General features: G+C 42.6%; 1 protein-coding gene across 2 annotated transcripts; it reads right to left on the reverse strand.

Moving 5' to 3' along the window:
• Nucleotides 1-33: 33 nt before the first annotated feature.
• Nucleotides 34-22377, reverse strand: si:dkey-112e17.1 (uncharacterized). 2 transcript variants are annotated; one of them, XM_050051022.1, is made up of 7 exons: nucleotides 22227-22377; nucleotides 11406-12382; nucleotides 8135-8186; nucleotides 6378-6501; nucleotides 4582-4724; nucleotides 1861-2100; nucleotides 34-1518 (listed from the first exon to the last, which is right to left on the reverse strand). In XM_050051022.1, exons 1-7 carry the CDS (start codon nucleotides 22305-22307, stop codon nucleotides 817-819), a joined length of 2319 nt encoding a protein of 772 aa, XP_049906979.1. In that variant the 5' UTR covers nucleotides 22308-22377; the 3' UTR covers nucleotides 34-816. The 2 variants fall into 2 exon arrangements, with proteins under 2 accessions (XP_049906979.1, XP_049906978.1); XM_050051021.1 differs by having other exon boundaries at nucleotides 1861-2103.
• Between the last annotated feature and the right edge of the window lie 601 nt (nucleotides 22378-22978).

Below are 22978 nucleotides of genomic sequence, written 5' to 3' on the forward strand. Positions count from 1 at the left end.
ATCAGATCAAGGACACAACATGTAAATGACTTAACCTTTATTAAAACTTTACATTAATTCATAACTCATTTTAAATACTATTGTGATCGCTAGTTCTCTCTTTACACTACATAACAGTGAATATTAGTTCTCTATGTGCTTTAATTTTATTTTGATTTCCCTTTTATAATCCAGTATCAGCCTTAGGAGTACATACAGTATGCATACAATGTTGCAACATAAATATCAATGTACGTTCTATGCTCTGCAGAACACTTTTGGGTAATAAGTAATTGTAATAGCATTTGTAAGCTTTTGCTAAAGAAATAACCACATGAAGAACCACATTAAGGAAAAAGCAGAAAGCTGGCACATGGCAGCACAAAATCCAGAATGAATGAGCTATTGAAAGCAAGGTGCAATGGTTGGAGTGTTATAACTCGCTGAATAGCATCAAACTGGTTAATAAATCTGGTTTAAAAGTGCTCCTAAGAGTTTGGGGCTCTGGAGTTCTCACTCAGAAAATACTTTTTTGTTCATGTTTGCAATCAGTCATCTTTTTTATACAAATAATACCACAGCAGTCAGTGCCTTGGCATAGTAAGCAGCATAATATTCCATCTTTGTCCAAACACATCTTATAAAAATAGAAAACAACTAAAGTGAGAAGACTATTTTCCAGCATGAGGCTACAGTATATGTAATAATCATTTTGTAAAAGTTCAGAAATTTAAGAAGTAGGTTATATATTTCACAGAGTGGCACTAACAGAGTTCAGAAATGCACAACTGGCCCACCAGAGTCCCTGCTCTCTTCACCACCTTAAAGCCTGTCTGGTCACATCTGGTTGGTCACACTGCAGAGTGCTGTGGGGTGACCGAGAGACGGCTTGCAGTCATTGACTGTGCCTGACTCGGTCATGGTGGTGAGTGTGTTGGGAGGGAGAGGACCAACCCCTCCTGACACCTGGCTCCCCCATGGCCTCCACTCTGGTCTGGCCCTCTGGCTCTGCGGGCTGAGGCCTGTGCTTCCAACGGCAGGCCCCTTCCCATCATATGTCTCCCTAACCAATCCATTCAGCACGGCGGACGTCTGGTTCAGGTGCTCAGCTGAGACCAGAGGCTGCCGGTCCTCCTCCTCCGAGATGGCAAACACCGGCACGCTGACGTGGTCTCCCTCGCCTGGGAAATCACGCCTCTTTCCAGCCTGGCCGCTCTCGATCTGACACTGGGTGGAAGAAGAAGAGCCAGAGCTGGGTTCTGAGGGGGAACCCTGGGCATGAGGAACCCCGGAGGCCTTTGTCTGGTCTGCAGTCCCCGATAGCAGACCAAAGCAAGGGCCCGTGAAGCGCGTGCGCCGCAGGTTGCTGGTAGAGTTGAGACGCCGCTGCCTCTGGGCGGGCTGCGACAGCGGGTACGAGGCATTGCTGATGGATGAATCGGAGATGGTGCTGTTGTCTGCCTTGGCATCCAGGTGAACATCAGAGAAGACCCTCCTGCTGTTGTCCCCTCTGCAGTCAGCAACCAAACTGGATGGGGCCTGGAATGATGCGAGATTCAGACAATAAGACAGAAGGAAAATGATAGGTGTAAAGATGCTCAAGGTGCTCAGTGCTCAGTATCTTGCTCAAGGACTCAAGGACTACTTCGACATGCGGACTGGAGAACTGGAGGAGTACCACAGAAAGTCAGTAAGAAATAATTTTTGGTTAACTGACCCTTTAAGTCAAGTAAGAATCCCTGATCAAGACAATTCTGAAGACAATATAACTACATCGGAAACACATGAAATTAGCCGAACTGGGTCTAGCACTGACCACTATACATCAACTTCACGTCATAAATGTTCCTGAGTGTAAAAACAAAAGGTTCTAGTACTGACACTGTCCACCAGCTTGGTGAAGGGACTGGTGGAGTTCCAGCTGCACCACTTCTTATGCAGCTGCGGCAGTGGAGGGAGGAAATCCTGGAAGGTGCGTACGCTCCACGCTCTCGGTCTGGCACAGCCACCGCTGCCGTCCTTGCCGGACCGTGTGCCAGTGGGTGAGGTGGTGGAGTCTGGTGAGGGCCAGTCACCTGCAGGGCTGGGACCAGTGTCACTGTGCCGCAGAAACCTCTCCCGCTGCTAAGACACACAGGTTGCATAAATGTAAAAATTAAAATTAACAGTCCGTGCCTGTCTGCAGTGGGCACCAACAGAGTGCCTTAAGCAACATACAGTAGCATGTCTACTGGCAGCCATATTGTCTTTAGCTGCCCGAACACTGAAACTGAATTTTGTCTCTGTTGACTATGATGCCCAACTGCTCAGTGTCGAGGAGTAAAGACTGTACTTCCAAATTCGAAAATGTGTTCATTTATGAATACCAAGCAATGAAGTGCTGAAAAACTACATGTGTAGAAAACAAACTTTCTCTAGGACAACAAAGGTTACAAGACAAGAGTGGCCTAGAGAGGATAAACAAACTAATTAGGAATGAAGACGACCACACAACATAAATAGCTCACATATCAGAGGTGGCATTATGCTCAAGCACTCAACTGCAGTTACAATGGTCAATGACCTGCACGGAGCAGCAGGCTTGTTATTGAATCACGCACGCATCTTTGGTATTGTGCATCGAGAGACAGACTGGACTCAGACAGTAACACCGCTTTATCTCATTGTGATTGTTAATGTGAATAAAATGCAGATGGATAAAACTATCAGGTAACAAATAACTACATCTCTAAAAGTAAGGAAAGTACGCCTTATTGCCTAACACTTAAATTGCTGTCAAGAGACAGTAGTATCACTGCATGCAGCGACATAGTCCTTATGGTTGGGATATTAGGAACTGACTGGCTGCCAGTCTGCCGATTGCACCTGCCACATTTCCTCCTAACACCTGAATTTATCCCTGCCTGCAGATTGTTGTGTACTACATTCATGGATTAACAAGAGGGAACTGTGCTGATTAGCTTGGCCCACTCAGTCACACAGCCAGCCAGCCAAGCATGTGTGGCTCACGTACCAATCTCAATCATTATTTATTAAGCAAAGTAAAGCTGTCAAGAGAACAGCAGGGGCTTTGGAATGATTTCAGTCACATTTGTGGTGTTGTGTATGCACGACTCTTACCATCTGACCATAACAAGTCCGAATGAAGGACTATTTGAGAGGAAACGTCACTGTATTGAGACTATTTGCTTAAACTAGGAGAGGCTAATTGACAGGTTAGATGTGCAAAGGTCACATTATCCTTCCTGATCAGTCAGCTGCTGTTGATCAGGGGAGGGGGGGGGGGGGTTATAGGGGTTGCAACCATCACACAGAGAACTAGTCCACATAATCCTTTACACAGAGTCACTAGCAGCTAGCTTTGTCTAGACAAGAATTAGCTAGGGGTTTAAATAAAATGTTCTTTTGGTCGGTAAAGCTCCATGAACACAATGGCAACTTTTAGATTTGACACACACTGTGAGAAATCAGGCACCCAACACAGTGGCTTGCAAACCATAGTTCCAGAGGTGGGGTCTCAGACCCTTTAGGGGTGCATTGAGAGGCCTGAGATACTTAGAAAAATTAGAAACAGTTGAATTATGTCTTTTACATTTCAAGGAATGTACCAGACCATTTTGATCCAGACTTCTCTGCCTTGATCTCATCACCCTGCCCACAGCAAGAAAGGTTTTAAAGTCTCCTCATTGCTTTATTGTGCCTAAATTGAAGCTCTAATTCGAAGGGGTCCTTTGCAACAAAATGTTATCAAATGGCTTAATGCATGTCTACAAATCTGAGGGAGTGTGGCATGAAAATACCACACCGACCTGGAAGCTCACCTGGCAGTGACACTGAGAAGATGACTTTGGCATTTTTCAGGGACTTCTGCCGCTGTTAGCCCGAGCAACATTTCTCAAACATTATTTACATGGACGTCTGCATGGAGGACACACACAGGCAGACCACACACTGTGTGCCAAAGCGTGCATGACACACACAGACACACAAACACACACACATACACAATTGGAGCTGGGAATCTGGCTCTGTAGATAATACTCCATTAGCCTAGGCTGCAGAAAAGCTTGCCAGTCCTTCAAAAAGCTGCCAGAGCTGTTTTATGCCAACTCTTATTCCAAGAGAATACAAAAGAGAGCAGAGAAAAAAAATGCTTGGTCGAACTGTTCTTCTTCAACGCTCCTCCCGTCTTTTAATTATCCTCGTTTCCCATTTATGTCCTCATAGTTTTCATAGTTTTAGACAACACCACGAGTACACCAATAAAATGGTGTCAGTCTTATTAGGAACACTGGGTCAATTCAAAGCAATGAATGCCCTGTCACCTCTGATGTTCACTGGATCAGGGATCATTTCCCCAAAGCGAGGAGATCACCCACTGAGAGTTTGGCCTTGAGATTAAATAGACAATTTCACTGTCTACTGTATAGCACCATGGCTGCTTTCAGATAAAATCTTTGTTGAGATATTTCAGTCTGAACCAATACTGACATGGCCATGCATGTAGATTTTTATCGCTCCTCAGTGTTTAGCTCTGGACCAAGTAACCTCATTACTAGGTGACAACATAGACAACTGTACTGACATGAATCTAGGCCTTACTGTGAGAGGTGAGAAGGGTAGCCTGCTTGGGCTAGGGGCTGAAGATACAATGAAAACCTCATCTGCACCAAGGTCAAGTTCAGTCAAACCGCTGCAGGAAAGGTCCACCTCTGCACTATGGGAAATGTCACCACCAGCACTGACTGCAGAGAAACAGAAAAAATGCAGACACAAATTATGTTGAGAACACCGATGACAAGAGTGTTTTTTAACTCCAAACAAAGTACTTCTTTAAAGGAAAACCTCACCTCCCAAATGACCATTTGTATATCATTACTCAAACTATAGCAAAACATTTACGAAATCTTTAACAACTCACGCACTATAATCCATGTCTCATGTATCTAGTCGGTATGCTCAGTACTTCCCAAACAGACACCGCTTTCCAACAGGTAACTAAACTGAAAGTGAAACTTATCTACGCTCTCTTCAGTGCCAGACTCCATCGACAAAAACAGTCATTTTACTGTGCTGAACACAGAAGCTGCTGGTCTACCACCTCTTCGATTACTTAGTTTGTTTGTATTGTGTGACTTTGGTAAATCCGAACAAACATTTGAGCATGTGAGTAAAAAAAAAAAATCATTCACGAATTCAACGTAACACAGAGTCAGTAATTAATATACAAATCATTTGGAGGGTGAAGTATTAAGAAGTAAGGACTGTTCGCTGCTGAGAAAAGCAGCAGAGCTCATGATGTTGTACTGCAATTTAAATGGCTCAATGAAACAACGTTCAGAGTAGGCTAATCTCAACTCCTTCACTGTTTATAAGCTATGTGTTTTGGTGTAAACTCCTTACACCGTGACTGGAGCACACACAGAGGGGGACTGTACTCCCCTGTTGTTCAAACTACTCCCAGGCTGCTTTGTGGGTTAAATGCCACAACCCACAAATCTCTCAGCCTGGGTTCAGTCCCACTGAGAGAGAGAGAGAGAGAGAGAGCAAGAGAGCGAGAGAGAGAGAGAGGCCTTTGGATTGTTCCAGGATCAAGCCTGTGTGCTGCTCCAAAACTAATGCAACTTTCCTTTCCATTGAAAACTCTACACACCCGCCCACAGTCATCCACAGAGGGTTCCTCATACACAGTTTGTTTCAATTTAAAGTTATATCTAACGACATATTTATAACACAATAGTGATGCGAAGCCTGTAACGCTCATTGTTTGGTAAATCTTTCCTAGGAAAACTCCTGGCAGGCGAGAAAGATTTGCTGTTTTCCATTTCCAGAAACAGCAGTTGCAATTTGCTCTGAATAAATAGAAGAAGTGGGTGGTTAGCGTGAGCAGAGATAACCACTATAGATGAACACAGAAAGAAAAAGCGCCTCCTAGACATACTCATAAGCAGAAAATCCAATTTCACACTGTATGACTGGCAAGTTATCTCCTGAGAAACATCACCGCTATTGGGGTACATTCCTCAAACCCTGGGCTGTCACTTTTAAATGACTGCACTGAAACTTTATCAGATCATTGCATTGCCAGGAAATTAATTCATGGTAGATTTATATTCCTGAAGGTATTATTATCATTCCTAAAATTATTCTTGTAAAAGGTCTAAAAGTGTTGTGTATATGTAAATCAAAATGATTGACATCTGCAGTAATGTGCAATTCATGGGCTTGTTGCAATGCAATTTTTGTCATACTGTATATCTAAGACGCTTGCAAGAGGAACTGAGACCAACCAGAGTATAAATTAAGCTTGAATACAAGGACTAACATCATTAATCCAGTATATCGGTTTTCCATCCTGTGTGTGCATTCATGTGTGCGCAGGTGTGTGTCGTCCCAACCTGTGTGTGGCGGGCTGTCGTTGTTGTTCTCCTGCTCTGTGGTGGCTTCCAGGTTGGCCTGATTCTCGGCCATCAGCTGCAGCTCACTGACTTCAGCCCCCGTGTTCTGGACTCCCTCTGGCACCTACAACATGAGCACACACCACATCGTTCAGCTTATCCACAGTACTTCATCATGATACAGATCATGTTCAGCACAGGTGTTCCCAGAGAGGATCAAAGCTGAGGCAATGTCTTGAAATACACAGAGCCACAGTACAGCTGCAGTTATCGCAGATTTCTGTATACGTTGAACATACACGTAAACATATACACACATGGAAATTTCCTTGCCCCTGGATGTCACTCTGTGTGTGTGTATAGGAAGTGCTCCTACTATCTGGCCCTCTGTAACTCTGCATGGTGGTACAGCTTTCAGAGGTCAATATCTCACAAACTTCTGCATGACTCAATACTAGTAGCGATAAGTAAGAAAATGTGTTTTGTGATTGGGGTAGGGCTGCAACTGAAAATTCTTTTCATTATCAATTAATTTGCAGATGATATTTCTCACTCAGTCTTTTGGACTATACATTTTTTTTAATGTAAAAAAAAATGGCCAGTATAACTTTCCACAGCACAAGGTCATTTCTTCAAATGTCTTGTTGTCTGACCAACAGTCCAAAACTCAAAGATATTCAGTTAACTATCATACATGACAAAGAAAAATGCAAAATGCATGACAAAATGCATTCACTTAAGGAAAAAAAATCTGCTCCATTTTTCTGAATTAGCGAGTTCATAATCTCGTAAATTCTTGTTTTTCTGAATAGCAAGATTACGACCTAGTTAATTAAGAAAAAGAAGAGCTGATTTTTTCCAAAAAAACTTTTCTTAAGTTTCTGAGATAATAATCTTGTTATTAAAAAATAGGGCCATTTCTCTGAGTTGGCGATGGCAGTGACTGGTTTGGTCACCTCAGAATTGCATCTTTCTTTTTTGCAGATGATGTGGTTCTGTTGACTTCATCACATCGTGACCTACTGCATACACTGGGGCGGTTTGCAGCTGAGTGTGAAGCACTCGGGATGAGTCAACACTGGAAAACGTCAGAGAACCATGCCCCCCTCTGGGTTGGGAGTGAGTTACTGCCCCAAGCGAAGGAGTTCAAGTATTGTCGGTACTTGTTCACTAGCGCATGAGATGGATCGGTGGTTTGGCGCTGGCCTGGGAATGCCTCAGGGTCCCCCAGAAGGAGGTGGAAAGCCTTGCTGAGGAGAGGGGCGGCTAGAATGCTTTGCTCTACCTGCTGCCCCCATAACCCGGCTTCGGAAAATGGATGGAGGGGGGGGGGGGGGGGGGGAACCACAGTGTTTTGGGCAATTTTGCTTTGAAAAAGATGATGAAAATGAAGACAAAAAAAAAAAAAAAAAGATTACTTCATTATTGGTATAATGAGAGCTACAAATCACTGTAACAGTTTTTTTTAAATACTTCCTGCTTCATCATCAGGTTGTTCAACCTTTGTTTCAAAACTGCATGACCTGAAGTGAACCTGAGGTGGTGCAGCTCTATGGGGAGTGGAGTTGAAGTGCTACAGCAGTGGACTTCAGTGGCAAAGAAAATTAAAAGAAACGTCCCGTGATCCCAGATAAAGCTCTGTTTTCAGAGGAATGTGTAACTAACAAATAGGACAATGAAAAAGACAGGTAGGGGAGGAGAGAGAGTGACACGTGGAGAGGAAAAAGGGAGAAAAAAATACAGAGAAGTATCTGTACCTCAGAGTTGCTAGATGCACAGGAGCTGGCTCTTTTTGGACACAGTTTGGGTCTGGAAAACATACAGTACCACAGCAATTCAGTTTATAATTACAGACACATCCAAAACCCAGCTTTTATGAATGTCCCCTATTTTTTTCCACTCTTGGCGGAGTTTTCCCAAGAATAAAAATCCCTCTGGTGTTCACAATTTGACCAGAAATGTAAAAATGGACACTATCCCATACAACTGTACTGAAATGGGAGCTTTTTCACATAGTAACCACCTCACTCAATATATACTCGCTCCAGCATACCTGTGGCTATTTCCCCATCAATAGTTGCTGTATTGTGGTGTTGGATGATGTAGCAAGATGCACCACGATCTTGCAGTCTCACAACTCTAGCATTTCACATAGTGGTTGTAGTGATGCACCGCTGTCACTTTTTCACTTCTGATAGTCATGTCCACTATGTTTTTCCCTATTAATATGAGATTCTTTTACAACTGGGAAAATGACCAATTTCACATACCTGTTTTTTACCATGCTGCTTGCTAAAGTCCATATGAACCAATGAAGCATGCAGAAATACTTGAGCAAGTACCCTCTTATTAAAAATTACTCAGCTGAATGAGTTCATTACCAGCCTCCGGTCATCTGAGGGCAACCCCTGCAGTGACTCTCATCCACCTCTGACCAGAGGGGACCTTGGGAGTTAATCTCACTGCTTTAAACTCGCAAGATCGTGCCTAACTCGCCAGGCTAGTTGTTTTCCAATGATTTCTGTGAACTCATTTAAATTAATAGGGAACAACTGAAAGAGGAGGAAAAATACAGCTACTGAGGCTACTTGGGTGTTTCACGGTAATGCATTTCCTGGATTCTGAATGATTCGTGTTGTTCTTGCTAATTACACTTTCCTTTTATTGAACACGTGTTTCCAATTTCCCTGTCATTAATAGTGAGAACCTGTGGAGTTATTGTGCCTGAAGGATGAGTTGGAGACATTGAGCTGCATTTGAAATTAACACAAATCATATTAAACAGGGTGTTTCTCACAACAGGCTAAATACAAACGCAAATCTAAACCTTCCTGGATTTTGAATCTGGACCAGTAGGGTAAACCAGTCAGCTTGTCAGAACAGGTAGTATTACAAACCTCCAAACTTAACCCTTCAGCTTGTGTTCATTGTCCCCTGGGATGGACAAGAGGGAACAGCTTGTAAATTACACCTTTTGATTGTCTGACAATGCCACTGGTACCAAATGCACATTGAGTTTTAATTCTCCTTGTTGTCCCTTTTCCCCCTTATTTCCCCGCCCATACACTTTCATGTAGCCTCTGTGTTTTTGTGTACTGGAATTGATGCCAGGTGCTGTACCTTGAATGCCCCGCTGTCTATGGTGAGAATGCCCCACATCAAGGGAGCCGCACAGTTGCAGCCAAACCCAACTAATCACCAAGGGTCACCACATCAGGGACTGAGGCTTCCAGCTGAGTCAACACAACAAAGTAGTGACTGTGTACTTGAGAGTGTGTACATCTGTGTGTGTGCATTTAGTGTCAGACCAGCCCATTTTCATTCATGGAAAAAGAAAATCAAAGATAAGACTTGTGAATTCAGTCAGGAGAGTATTAACTGAACACTAAGTTAAACCATGCTAATGGCTCAGAGGCTGTACTTCAGTACAGCAGTGCTTTGAGCTAAATGCTAACCTCAGCATGCGTATATGCTCACCATGACAATGCTAACAATGTTTAGCAGGCAGACTATGTCATGGAAGCAAATTTGCGTTTCCTAGGATAGCGAAGGCAATACCCGCCATACTTTCCCTCTGATTGGCTAGTACTTGTTGCCTTCGTTGGTTGGGTTGGTTAGGTAAAGGTAAAATGAGTGAGACTGATTTGAGCTAGGGTAGGAATGTCAGGTAAGCCAATCAGAGGCAGAGTAAGGCAGAGTAGGGTGGGTTATGCCTACATTATCTTAGAAAAATGCAAATTCACATAATGTTTACCATTTTAGCCTAACATGTTTGCATGCTCACATCTGATAATAAGCCTTAAAAATAAAATACAGCTGAGGCTAATGGGAATGTTATTAGTTTAATAGGTTTTTGGCCACTGGACAACTCACCAAATAGTCATAAGGTTTCACCCTCTGGGGACAAAGATGTGTGTGCCAGAGTTAAGTCAGTCAACCTGAATGTTGTTCAGACATTTCAATCTGGACTTACAAATATGTGAACCAGCTGAGGACACGAGAGGAAAAGTCAGAGGATCATGAAAATTACTAGAATTTATCCTCTGGGGACCATGAATGTCTGCAAAAAAGTATTAAGTTGCATTCCATGTAGTATTTGTTGAGCTATTTGCTCTGAAACAAAATGGTGGGCTAAATAACCAACTAAGATCCCCATCTTTTGAACCATTGTTTCATACGATTTTGCATTATATAAAACATTAAACAAATGTTTGCCCTCTGCTTTGAATGAAAAAAAAAATGCATATAAGATTAGCAACACAAACGTTTTCCACTGCTTCATAAGAATAATCACAACATATCTCTGTGGTGGTTGATATTTATGAATCAACAAAAGCTTCACCTGGTGGCTGGTTTTTGGCCTTTATAACTGTTCTGCTGGGAAACCTTGGTTCCTGGCATTTATGTGGATGCTACTTGACACGTTCCACCCACCCAAACACCATTGCAGACAAAATAAACCCCCTCATGGCAACAACACTTGTCAATGGCAGTGACCCCCCAGCAGGACAGTGCACAGAGCCACGCCACAAAAACTGCTCAGGAATGACCTGAGGAATGTGAGAGACAGCTCAAGGCGTCGACCTGGCCTCCAAATAACCCAGATCCCAATTTGATTGAACATTCAAGGGACGTGCTGCTACCCCAGAGGTACCCCCGATCCACAGTGGGTGCTCCTTGGACCGGACTTGGCTCTGACCTGTCAAGGCATGGACACAGGACCTCTGGAGGGTGTCCTATGGTGTATGGCATTAGGGCATTGGCTTCAGATCTTTTGAGTCCAGTGGGTTGTGAGGTGGGGTAACAGTACGCCCCATAGATGTCTGATCAGATCGGGATCCAGGGAATATGGAGAACAGGTTGACGCCTTGAGCACTTTGCCACATTCCTCAGGTCATTCCTGAGCTTTTTGTGGCTAAGCGTGGCGCATCGTCCTGCTGGGGGGCCACTGCTACTAAGGAGTGCCGTTGTCTGTGTTATTCTTTTATCTTTATGATCCTGTAAATAAAGTTATTCCATTTCTGTTACCTGAAAATGATGCAGAGAGCACTTGTAAGTATCATTGCGAAGAAGGCAGCTCCACTCACAGCAGCCAGCAGAGAATCTACCTTGCTGGCTGTGGTAGCGGAGGCACGGTGGTCCCCCCCTGGCTCGGTGAGGTTGTGGTAGTGGAAGAGAAGAGCGAAGCCACGGCCCCAGTGGGTGGTGGTGATGAGCTCCATGATGACCTCCACCATCTCCTGGCTGGAGCCGAAAACCAGCTGGCTGCTGGGAGGCCGGTTGGACCCGCAGAACCTTGAGGAGAAGGTGATAAGGTCTGAGATGTACAGGACATCGTGGGGGCAGGCGTCAAGCACTGAGTGCTGGGTTTCTGGGCTTTCAGCTGGAGTGTCAGTGGAGTGTGGTGATGCAAGGGTGGTCTCCTCCACAACTGGGCTTGGGTTAGAACTGGGGTTGAGGTCTCCCCTAAGGTGAGACGAGGAGGCGGAATTGACAGCCTTGTCTCCTGGAGGCACAGCCCCCGATAGAAGGAGGAGAGAGGGAGGAGGTGGCGAAGATAGGCCAGAGGAGGCATCAGCTGATCTTTTGGCAGAATTTGATACTTTGGCAATCTCCATCTTTGTGGACTGCTCCTGGACCACTACTTGCTTGACCTCACCATCTTGGGAGGACTGCTGAGTCTTTGTGACAAGGTCTGCACTCTGAAGCATGGGATCTTTAGCTGCTGATGAACTTTCATCTGCTGCTAAGCTGCCAGGAGTCAAAGTCACCTCTTCGTCTGCCTCTTCCTCCTCAAAACTAGAGATAGCAGAGTACTGCGCAGCAGAGTCATGGCTTTCAAACACGTCAAAGTCAAATATCTCCAGAATTAGCTGGTAATCAACAGGCACAAAGAACTGCCAAACGCAATGTGTCCCAGAGGAGTAGTTGTAGGGGAAGCCGGGGGACAGAATGAGGCCTTGGACATCCACCACATCCACCCTGGCACCACAGTCAAAGTATACCTGCAATATGAATCACATTAAGTTAGTCAAGTCATCATTTAAAACATGCTTTTAAGGTTAAAGAAGATAACTTTTATAAAGATATTTTTGTCATATTTGGTGAAACTTTCACTATATCCTGACAGTAGTACTTTATGTGTAAAAATGTGGTTCCTCCTAATGCTCCTAATGGCATTTGCAAGAATCCTCCATGCCTGAGCAAAAACAACCTATCAGAGCCAGGAGGACTCTAATGCATGTCAACCACTGCTTGTGCACATGCTGCACTGCCAACAACAGCATACACTGCAAAGACAAGTAGACAGAAGAAGTCCAACGACAGCATCCTTCTGTCAAAGTAAAAGCAAGCTTCTTGTCAGCCCAGTCACCAGAAGAAAATGCTGGCAATTTATATTACAAACCACGGATACGTTACAGTCGAATGTTTCATACATATCATATCAACATTTCTAAATTGACATAGTTCTGATTACATGTATATCAGCTGACTTTGTCATTGCGAGGTGGAGGGGATGGTGGATGGCACAAGACCTAGGCTAGCTGCCAAGCTGTAGACCACTGCAGTGCAGACCACTGCTTGAGACCAACAAACAACAAAACCAGTTGTCTTCCTCTGTTTACTTGTCTTTGCTGTGTGCACTGACATGCATTAGAGACTTCCCCTGGCCCTGATTGGCTGTTTTCGCTCAGGCACGGTGGATTCTGCAAATGCTTTTAGGAGCACTAGTAGGAACCTGATTTTTCTCACAGATTATCTGTCTACTGTGCTACTGACAGGATACAGTGACAGTTTCAGCAAATATGACAAAAACGTATTTTTATAAAAAGATACCAACTGAACCTTTAAAGACCAAAGAATCTCACATTTTAAGGTTTATTTTAGGCACTTAACTGACGCCCCTTCTAAGAGTGACAATTAACCTGAGTCATACAGCTTTGCAGGTAGAGCTCAGCACAAACACTGCCAAGGTTAGGGCTTCTGATTCCCACTGGTGCCACCCACGTGAGCATTCATGTTATTCTTCCGTTTTAAAGTGTTGACCAGTATTATATTATACTCTGCCCAAATTCTAAGATGAGTCATGTATTCAGATAATAGCCACGAAGTGATTAAGTTCTCTATGTAAAAGGCACCAAAAACCAAGGTACCTATCAGCAAATAATACACTGGACTTGTGGTCTGATTACTCACTGACATAAACCGGCTTGAAACTGAACTATTCAACCCTTCTGTTCTGCCTTTATATCAAAGCCTGTGTTTTGCCTGCTTGGGTAACCCTAGGGAGGGTTTTTCTTCAAACATGCTGGCTGTAATTCTTCCCAGGTGTGTAAGGATGTAAGGGGGACCTGAGATCTAAGCAGAGGCAGATGTGTGGCTGGGCTGGGGAGCTGAGGACCAGACCTTTGTAGGGGGCCTGTGTGTTTATGAGCTTTCCTGTTGGCCTCAGTTCTGTACTGTGGGAATGACCCAGACTGGCAGACCCCCATGCCAGACAGGTAACAAACCCAACACCCGCGGGGTACACTTGTGCTCTGGACTGGGCTAAAAGCAGATCACTTTGAGAATGCAGTTTAGATGGGAGGGGAGAAAGAGGGCAACAGGGACACTGGGAAAAGTAAAGTCTTTGGAGCCAGACACGCACTTTGATTGCTCCATGGACCATCTATCCCCGTCTAAATGCATTCATCAAAGGCATTCCTCAGCCGGCAGATTTTCAGTGGCAAAATCTATGTGTAACTTTCAATCACAACTGGAGGAGAGGACCTCTCGCTCAGCACTCTGGTCATCAGGGTCAAATCTAACACTGTCTCCATAGTTGATACAGCTGACAGCTTCACAGCCAGGCCGCAGCATCTAACAGAGACATGGGAGGTCAGAGAGGGCAAAAAGGGCAGCATGACCTACGTAACTAAAAGAAAATATGTGTGTGAGTGTGTGTGTATGTTGTCTTCCATGTTAGAAGTTAGATGTTAAAACATATTGCATTCTGACTGATTTTGTTCTGTTATCGGAATTTGATTAAAGAGAAGATGATCAAAAATCAGCATCTGTCCTGCCCCTCACCCATGAGCGCATACGATATAGTACAAAGTTGACAAGCAACATGCCACAGCTGAACTCTCCTTTGACTCTTAAATTACATGATACACGATGACCAATTCTAGTAGCTGTTTTTCTGGTTTTTACAGTACAAGCCATAATTTTCTAATTACATTACAAACAGCAGTATCATTAAATGCACTGAACTGTTTATGGCATGTGAGTGACAGTACATCAGTGAAATATTTGCTTATTCTTCCTAATATTAAAAAACTGTATCATGTAATATTTATTTTTTCAATTACCACAATACCAATGTAAATTTTGATCATGAAAGTCCTTTCACATAATTGTATTTTGCTGTTTTTCTCCTTGACTTACATTTGGAAGCAATTACTTTGGCACATGGCATGCTACACTTGTGCTTCCTACACACTTACTAGAAATTAATGTACTCCAGCAAAGAATTACACGGGTGACATTTGAACGGGCCAAATGGCATTCCTGCTGAGGCTGGGGAGAGTAAGCCGATTTGGGGTTAGCAGTGTTTGCAGCGAGGTTGCGCAATGAGGGGAACCACTTCACAATATGGGGGCATAACAGGGGGGAAGAGAAGGACAGCGTGTCCCCTTTTAGGGCAAGAATGACCAGTGGTGGGAGAATATATGTTTGTTCATACTGCTGCCTTTACTCAACCTTCCCTGAAGACTTTCACTTTGTTTTCAACCTGTTTTTATCCAATTCAACTTTAAAAAAAAATAGTTTAAAAAAAATAGATGTTGCAAATAATGCTCGTTTATGAATTAACAGTCTCTTGTATGATGTGAAATCCTGCTTCTGATGAAAGAGAACTGTGTCATGGACAGAGACTGTGTCATCTCTCCCACCAGGAGGAGGCGGCCGGGAGGTCCCCTTCACCCTGCCTGGGATGCATGCTAGACTACACATGAAAGGGCCCCAAAGTGCCACAGTGTCGAATGGAAATGGGACATTCTTATAATGCCAAACATCTCAGTTCTGTTACATCACAGGCCGCTCCACTGGCAGGCCGCTAATTATTCAAGGATGCCTTTTCTCATGGCGAAACAATGGGCCGCAGTGCCGTTTTGGTGAGCCACTCCGCATACAGGGAGGGCGGATAATATTTTAATGAAGTGATGCTAATAAGTACAAGGCAAGCTGAAAGTTTACATAAGAGCCGGCTGCTCATTGCGCCCCAGTTGTGCTAGTGACGGGGGCTTCCCTGGACAAAAGTAGATCAACAAAGCACATAATTGTCTGAAATGACTTGCTCAGTGAAACATCAGACCAGCTGCTGTCATTACTGAGGGGCCCCTGACAAATGGTATTGTTCTAGCGTTTTCACTTTGCGTCAGTACATCTTTTTAAAAAAAAGGTGTTTCAATCACATTCCATGATGGAGTTCATAGGTCGGTCTAATTATCACAGAGACAACTTTAAATCTACTGACTGATGTCGCAGAGCTGATTTATTTGTATAGTACCATTATATTAAAATAGTATTCTTAAAATTTTGTTTAAATGTCATTTATCATTAAAAATATTATTTAAAAGTAACCTGTGAGGTTGTAATCTATGTAAATGGAAGGATGTGGTCAGAAAAAAGATGAGAAATAAACAAAAAGAAAAAATAGTACTCTGCTGTTAAAACAGCGTATCTGAGCATTAAACTAAAGAAAAACATAATTTAAATCTGTTATAGAAAAAGCACTTTTTAGTTTTTAGCCCTCTCTTATGGGTATAAAGATGAACAAGCCAAAAAACACGACCTGTCAGTACACCTTTATTTGACAAAACAGAAGCCTGCAGTCTGACCCAACTGTTGGCTGTAACATGGATTTTTTTTTTTAAACCACCCAGGCTGACGACACCACTGTGAAAACTCTGCAACACGAGCTGGCTTCTGCTGAAGTACTGTTAATACACACAAACACACACTCACACACTCTGCCTCTCATGCACAAACAGCCCCGGACTGGCTCATAAACAGGCAGGCGGGCCCCTCAAAAGGGGGCAAGAATCCTCACCAGCCCTGTTTACTGGAGGAGAAAAGTGACACTGCTTCACAGGCTAGCGCTTGAGCAGTAGCAGCAGCCCCACTCAGGATGCTTATAATCACACTCTATTTCTCAGGTCTGGACCGATATAAAAACAGCACAGCTTTGTGGACCAATACCTGAACTAATTTCCATTATCCTTAATTTAATCATGTAGTCTGATAGATCTGAGTGATACAGACCTGAGGAGAAAAAATATTAAGTCACAACATATCAGAACAGACATAAAAAGTTATTGCTAAAATAGTAAATGTCAGAATATATGATGTAATATCAATTATGGGAATGAGACAAATCTTTCCACAAATTAAAGCTGGATCAAGATTAGGAGTTACACTAATTTTATCAGAATAAAAAGCACTTTTTCTCAAAGTGCAACAAATGTACAAGAATTCCCCTGAGTTGCACCGGAGCTGAAAGATATAGAAGTCTCATACAGTGATGCAGTATGCACTGACACAAGAGGACAGTGTTTGCATGGTACACAGAATACCAAAAATGTTATAAACTCCTCCACTTTCTCAAAAAATATTATTTTCACATATATCAATCGTAGACAGAAACATGCAGCTAAAAACAAGTTTGAAATTAGTTGTATAACAGAGTCAGCAGCTGCAGCTCAATGTCAGCAAAATGCCCCATTTGTGTTTTTAGTATATTTCACACTGCTGCCTCCAATTGCACAGACAGAAACGAAGCTCCTTGAGGTCATTCTGCACAGCTGTGAAAAGCACTGATACTCGAGCCCAGGATTTATCACATATCTCCCCTGTGATGTCAATGCCTCTCCTGATGGACTCATGTCAGCGGCTGTAGTTCAAGCCAGGGTGAGTTTACAAACAACTGGTGTGGCGGCCTGATTAAGCCCAGGCATTTCTAGGGTCGCCCTCGTTGGCCACTGTGGCGCTGGCTCAGCACATTTACACCACCGTGTGCATCCTGGGTGACTTATGAAAGACCTCTTTGAGCCGTTGCATGTTTGATCAACATTTTTATTTACAGAGCCATCACGGGACATTCACTGTAGCCTGCATGGAAAAGTGGAATGCTGGAAATTATTACTGCCGTGGTCCTCAAACTCGCACAGACATGTGACTGGGTGAGCAAGAGGACAGGCAGATGCAGGCTCACTCTTCCATGTTTGTGGCGTGAAGACCATTAACATATTTCCTCTAAAAAGAGCTGCTGCTGCTGCTGCTGCTGCTGCTGCTGCTGCTGCTGCTGTGGTAGCTGTTAAAGCTAGTCTGTGGAACCCTGTGGTGAATCATGACCTTATCTCCATGGTGGTTTGGAGAAATCATTTCCAGATTTTGGAATGTGATCCATGATAATTAGTCTTTTCTTTCAGCACCTCAGTGAGAAGCCTCGTCATGTAGGCTGGCCTGCACTGTACTGACACAGTTAAACTGCAATCAATCACAGTCTAAATGGACACAATAACATTTCCGAGGACAACCACAGCATTTAAATCACCAGACAAGCTTATTTTTGAATATCATCTCAACACTGATAACCCCTGAACTACAGCCCATTAGCTTTGCTGTTTTGATGCATAGACTTAGCACCAGTATGTGGCTCTCCTGTGTCGGCATTACATTCTAGTCACAGAACTAATCATTTGATTTTCCTTCTGTTCTCAAGGTATTTCAAGAATCCACAAAAACTTCTAACCATCTGGCTGAAAAAATATCCCCTCTGCTGCACGACAAGAACAATTTTTAACCTGTTCCTCAAGCTGCATTTCTATTTCCTATAAAGGAAGCCGGAAATTACACATTACCTTGCTCTTTTTTTTGGTTCAAGAAAAATATGAATGTGTTGTTTTGTTTGACAAAAGAAAACAAAAGAAAGGAATATCAATATAGGCAAGGATAAGTGATTAATGACTGTGATTAACACGTTTGGATATTTATAACCCTAGGAAAACTGTTATACATGACTATTTTATGTTTGTTTTATTTTGTTATTTCTCATTTTTCTATATTCCCCTTTCCATCTGCCCCCACATATGCATCATATGTCACACCTTGTTTTTTTTGTACTGCCTTTTGTATCAATAAAAAAAAAATGCTGTGAAACAAAGGCAATGTGTTAAGGCTATTTTAATGTCTCATTGATATTCTTTAATTTTGGTTCACGTTGAACAGCTTGACATACATCATTTCCGCTACCATCTTTGTTTGGGTTAAAAAAAAGGAAACTATTAAAAACCTTTCTGTCCAGCCCAGCAGATCGCTTTTCTTCGTGTGTGTGTGTGTGTGTGTGTGTGTGTGTGTGTGTGTTCTGTGAGTAACTTAAGGGCAGAACAAAATTAAACTTGTCTGTTTTGTAGGCTCTTTGCAAGCCGCCGTCTGCACTCTGCCAAAGACTGGTTACGAGGTACAGTCAAAGAGGCATCATTCTATGACAGCAAACAACTACCTAACTTAATTTCAGGAGTAACATTCTCCCAGTTGTACTTTTACTGATATCATATCAATAATTTAAACTCATAAACTTTTTAATTTTGAAACAGGACCTTCAGTTTTTTGATAAAGAAGCTTGTGAAAAAAAAGTGCCAAATTTAGAAGGCTACAGCAGTTATTTCAGTGTGTCAGATACATATTCAATCAACATGTCTCAAATGTAAGTATCAGATCAGACTTTGTATGGGCAACTACCCCAATATTTAATGACTTGGATCGGGATCTGGGCCACAAAACAAAAAGGATCTCTCCACTTCGGTACTCTCACACCTTCTAAAGAGGAAAGTAAAATAAATGCAGCTCCGCAAGCTACTTCTATTTTCAAAGTTAAAAATCAGCCATTAACTTCATGCTGTGTGACCTTTTTAACGTTAGGCGGCCACTTGAAAACTCCATTCAATACCAACAACATCAGCATCTTAGAGTTTTGATGCTACCATAGATAGTATAGAAATGAAGTTTGTTTTCTATCAAACAACCCGCTGCATCTGCAACACTCACAGGACAGCTTTCCCTCCCTCTTTGTCTAACTCTGTCCATCACTCTGTCTCTGGCCCTGACTTTTGCATCCCATCTCCTCTAAAGTCCCTCTGCGGTTCACCAACTCAAGGGGACATTTTTATCTGTTGACAGACTGTGTGTCTATGTGTTGTCAGATAATTCATGGGAGGAATAAGCAAATTCACAGTACACTGGAGTCCTGAAACTCAATTCAATTAGGGATGAATATCCCCTCTTTCCATTGCAAATAAAACCTAACGAAAGACAGAGTGAAGCAACAAAGCAAAGATCAAAATCACTCTCCCTTGTCCACAGCACTGAAATGTGGACTTACAGGCTTGGATGCCTCCCATTTTTTTTTCTGAGGGGGATAGAATAAATTCCAAGCTTGTTTATGCTGTTCCAAAAATCAACTTAATACAAAAGGGGAGCGGAGGACAAAGACATCATTTACCGTGTCCCCTCAGGCAGATAATTGCAAAGATAGTGAGCACCCTATGCACACAGGAACTAAAGCTGGAGACGCTGACAATTCAATATACCAAAGGTTTTTGTTGTCTAGTTCTAAGAATTGTGCTGCTGAGCCGCCATTGTCCATCAGCGGAAGAGGATGACTCTTGACAGGTGGAAGCTTCTAACTGGAAATGTGGTTTTGATGTCCTAGAGGAGATCTGTGTCAAGGGTAATCCTTCTGTGTTCTGACACCAGTCCCTGCCCCAAATGGGGACATGTTGGTGCATCGGATGAATCAAAAACAGAAGAATATGGGATTGGAAAACTGACTGGGTGATGCGCTTTACAGTTGAGATGCTTCGCTTAACAACCCTGCTACAAAGTTTTGCAAGAAATTGCATAAAATGTGACGAGCACCCATGTCATTTTAAGAATGGCGCTGCTTTTTTCCAATTCCAAGACCTTAGGGATAATATACAGCCAAGCATCTTTTCAGCCTGAGAAGCATTCACCTGTTAGTTTGCCTTCCACAGCAACTTGTAATTGGAAAACAATGTCAATTACATCAATTTAGAAAGTTCCTGCCCCAACAGAGACAGCTGAGACTGCCACAAATAGACATACCATAGTGGTGATCAAATCACATACTAATAAATACATGCTCTAGCTATCATATAAAGTGTTTTCTGCTCTGAGCAATGAGGTATCACTTTCCCTTTCTTCACAAGCAAGTACCAAGGCCCACCCCTGCCACTGTCTATGTAAACATGACTGTTCCAGGCGGCTGACAACATACATCAACAAGTCCTGCCATCCTCAGTCACATGTGCAGCTATTCCTATGCTGCAGGTATCCATATAAACCTAATAATAAAGAGACACTTCAGGTTATGGCATCCCAACAACTTTTATGCCTCAACCAATTAACTCTAAAGCACCCATTCACATCTAAGCCTCACTAACCTGGCAAGAGCTTTGACTCTACCACAGGAGAAGCTAAAACATGTCCAACATGAATCACAGACTGATTGAATGGAAAACATGCCCCAGTAGCAACCCCTGAGTGTTTGGGTTCCTGATTTATCGGAGACAAACTTTTGATCATGAACTCCTCGCATGTCAGAGGCAAAGCTTGGGAGTTCGCCTCAATGGGTATGAAAAGTAGCACAACACAAGGTTTACATGCTCTCAATGTGGTTCTCATTTCAGCAGTTTGGACTCTGCATGCCATTGTCTAACTCTGTGAAGTGCAGCAACATCAAAACATGCCCGTGCCATCAAAACATCCCCTAAAAAGCCTAAGAGGATATAAAGTCCCAGGAAGTTTGGGAATTTTTAAATACAGTTTCAAATCCTACTTTCACATATTTACAGTGAATGGCAAAGGTTAGTCAGCATGATGTAAGGTGATTAAAAACTCTGGGTATGGCTAAAGTTTAGGTTTGTTTTTCTAGATGTCACTGTATAAAGCACATGGGACACTTGGGTAGAACTAAATACTGAAACTGAACTACTACTGTAAGTGAACTGAAATGTTTACAGTTCACTTACAGTGGTCTACAGGCGACATGAGGCGGATGTGTTGCTAATTGTTATGGACAGAGCTGTTTCACACACAAGTAGACTGCAGGACCATTTTGATAACCTGTTTGTGCAATATATTTTGTTTCCTAAACAACTTTCGCAATTCCAGAGGCAACGTGAGATTCTACTTTGGGAAGGTAGTGTTACGTCCTGTGCTGTTGTCAAACAGAGCGTGCGCAAAACACAATTGTAAAAAATGTAAATTTAAATGTTCGTCGCTATCTGCTTAAGTTTTTCACACTGTAATACATAAGCTTTGGCGTTTTTCGAAGCACAGTGGTCTTCAGACATAGTCGGCATAAAAGTTAGCTAACAAAAACAACAGTATTAAACTGTATTAAATGTTAACTTTTAAAATTGGGCTCAATACGTACTTACCGCCTCTTGCTATAGCCTACAACCGTGTGCTGTATTTTCGTAGTACAAAACTGTTGACAGAACACCCGACCTACATTTAAATTTAAAATTTAGCTGACCCAAGTATTCCTGTGTGTATCAAATGTAAGCCGAAATAAATGTTGGCAACTAAGTTGTCTTAAAATAACTTGCTTGAAGTCCCTTGTGCTCAGAGCGTTTGTCGAGAAGAAACAATTGTTGAATATCACGATTTACGAAGGGAGTTCGTGGCTTGGTTCTCTCCATACATGTGAGCACGGCACTCAAGAGGGCTGGAGGTAAAGCTTGTGAATTATTGTCAGCTTATTGTCAACAAATGTCAACTTACTTTCTGTGCAACGCATCCCATCACGAAGAGTAGATATGTTGTCATAAAAGCCTGGGCCCCAAGCGACGTAACACAACTCATTTTCCTCTGATTGTTCCTGTTTAATGCAACGCACAGTGAACCGTATCCCGCTCCTCTGCTTCCCTCTCATTCACCTGAAGTATCGGGAGCGCGCGTCCATCGTTCATGGGCGAACTCGAACACAGCACCAAACCCTTGGCTAAAAACTCTCCTTATTGGCTTTATATTAACTTCACTGTTATTTCTGTGAACTTTATTTTAAAAAACAAATTTAAAAATAACAATATCATTGTATAGTGTGTGACTAGCTCAAGCCAGTGCAGTTTATGGTGGTCTTTAGGTCTAGCTGTTATATTTCTATAGCCTAATATTCCTTCCTTCTCCCAGTCCAGCAGATACAGAAAAGCTACATAAATTCTGCAAGTTCTGCAATCTAAAATAATGAAGTAATATGAACTGACAATTATTTCATTTTTCTGTCAGAGCCTGGGTAAATCAAAGCAAACAAATAGATTGTTGTGCAATAATTCATAAATACTTTTTGCACACGTGAATCTTTTTTCCATCTTGTTTGGAGCTTCATGTAAGCTTGAGCTTCATTGTCAAGGTGAAATCAAGGTTAAATATATGACAGATCTTTGTGTCAGTGTATTTATCTTTTGAAATATCCCCTTATTTGACTGATAAGCTCTTTAATAGCCAAGACTGTGCACCTTGTTTATGGTTGAATT

Source organism: Epinephelus moara, chromosome 8 (assembly GCF_006386435.1).
Source record: "Epinephelus moara isolate mb chromosome 8, YSFRI_EMoa_1.0, whole genome shotgun sequence".
Lineage (NCBI taxonomy): Eukaryota > Metazoa > Chordata > Actinopteri > Perciformes > Serranidae > Epinephelus > Epinephelus moara.

What these genes read in the sequence shown, in the direction of transcription:
- si:dkey-112e17.1 (XM_050051021.1), bottom strand. Translation starts at nt 22,307, where the DNA reads ATGAGTTGTGTTACGTCGCTTGGGGCCCAGGCTTTTATGACAACATAT. An exon ending in TACCCTTCTCACCTCTCACA is followed by an intron (nt 2,104 to 4,581) that starts GTAAGGCCTAGA and finishes TGTGTGTCTTAG; the next exon opens with CAGCGGGAGAGGTTTCTGCG. An exon ending in TCACCAAGCTGGTGGACAGT is followed by an intron (nt 1,519 to 1,860) that starts GTCAGTACTAGA and finishes GCATCATTCCAG; the next exon opens with GCCCCATCCAGTTTGGTTGC.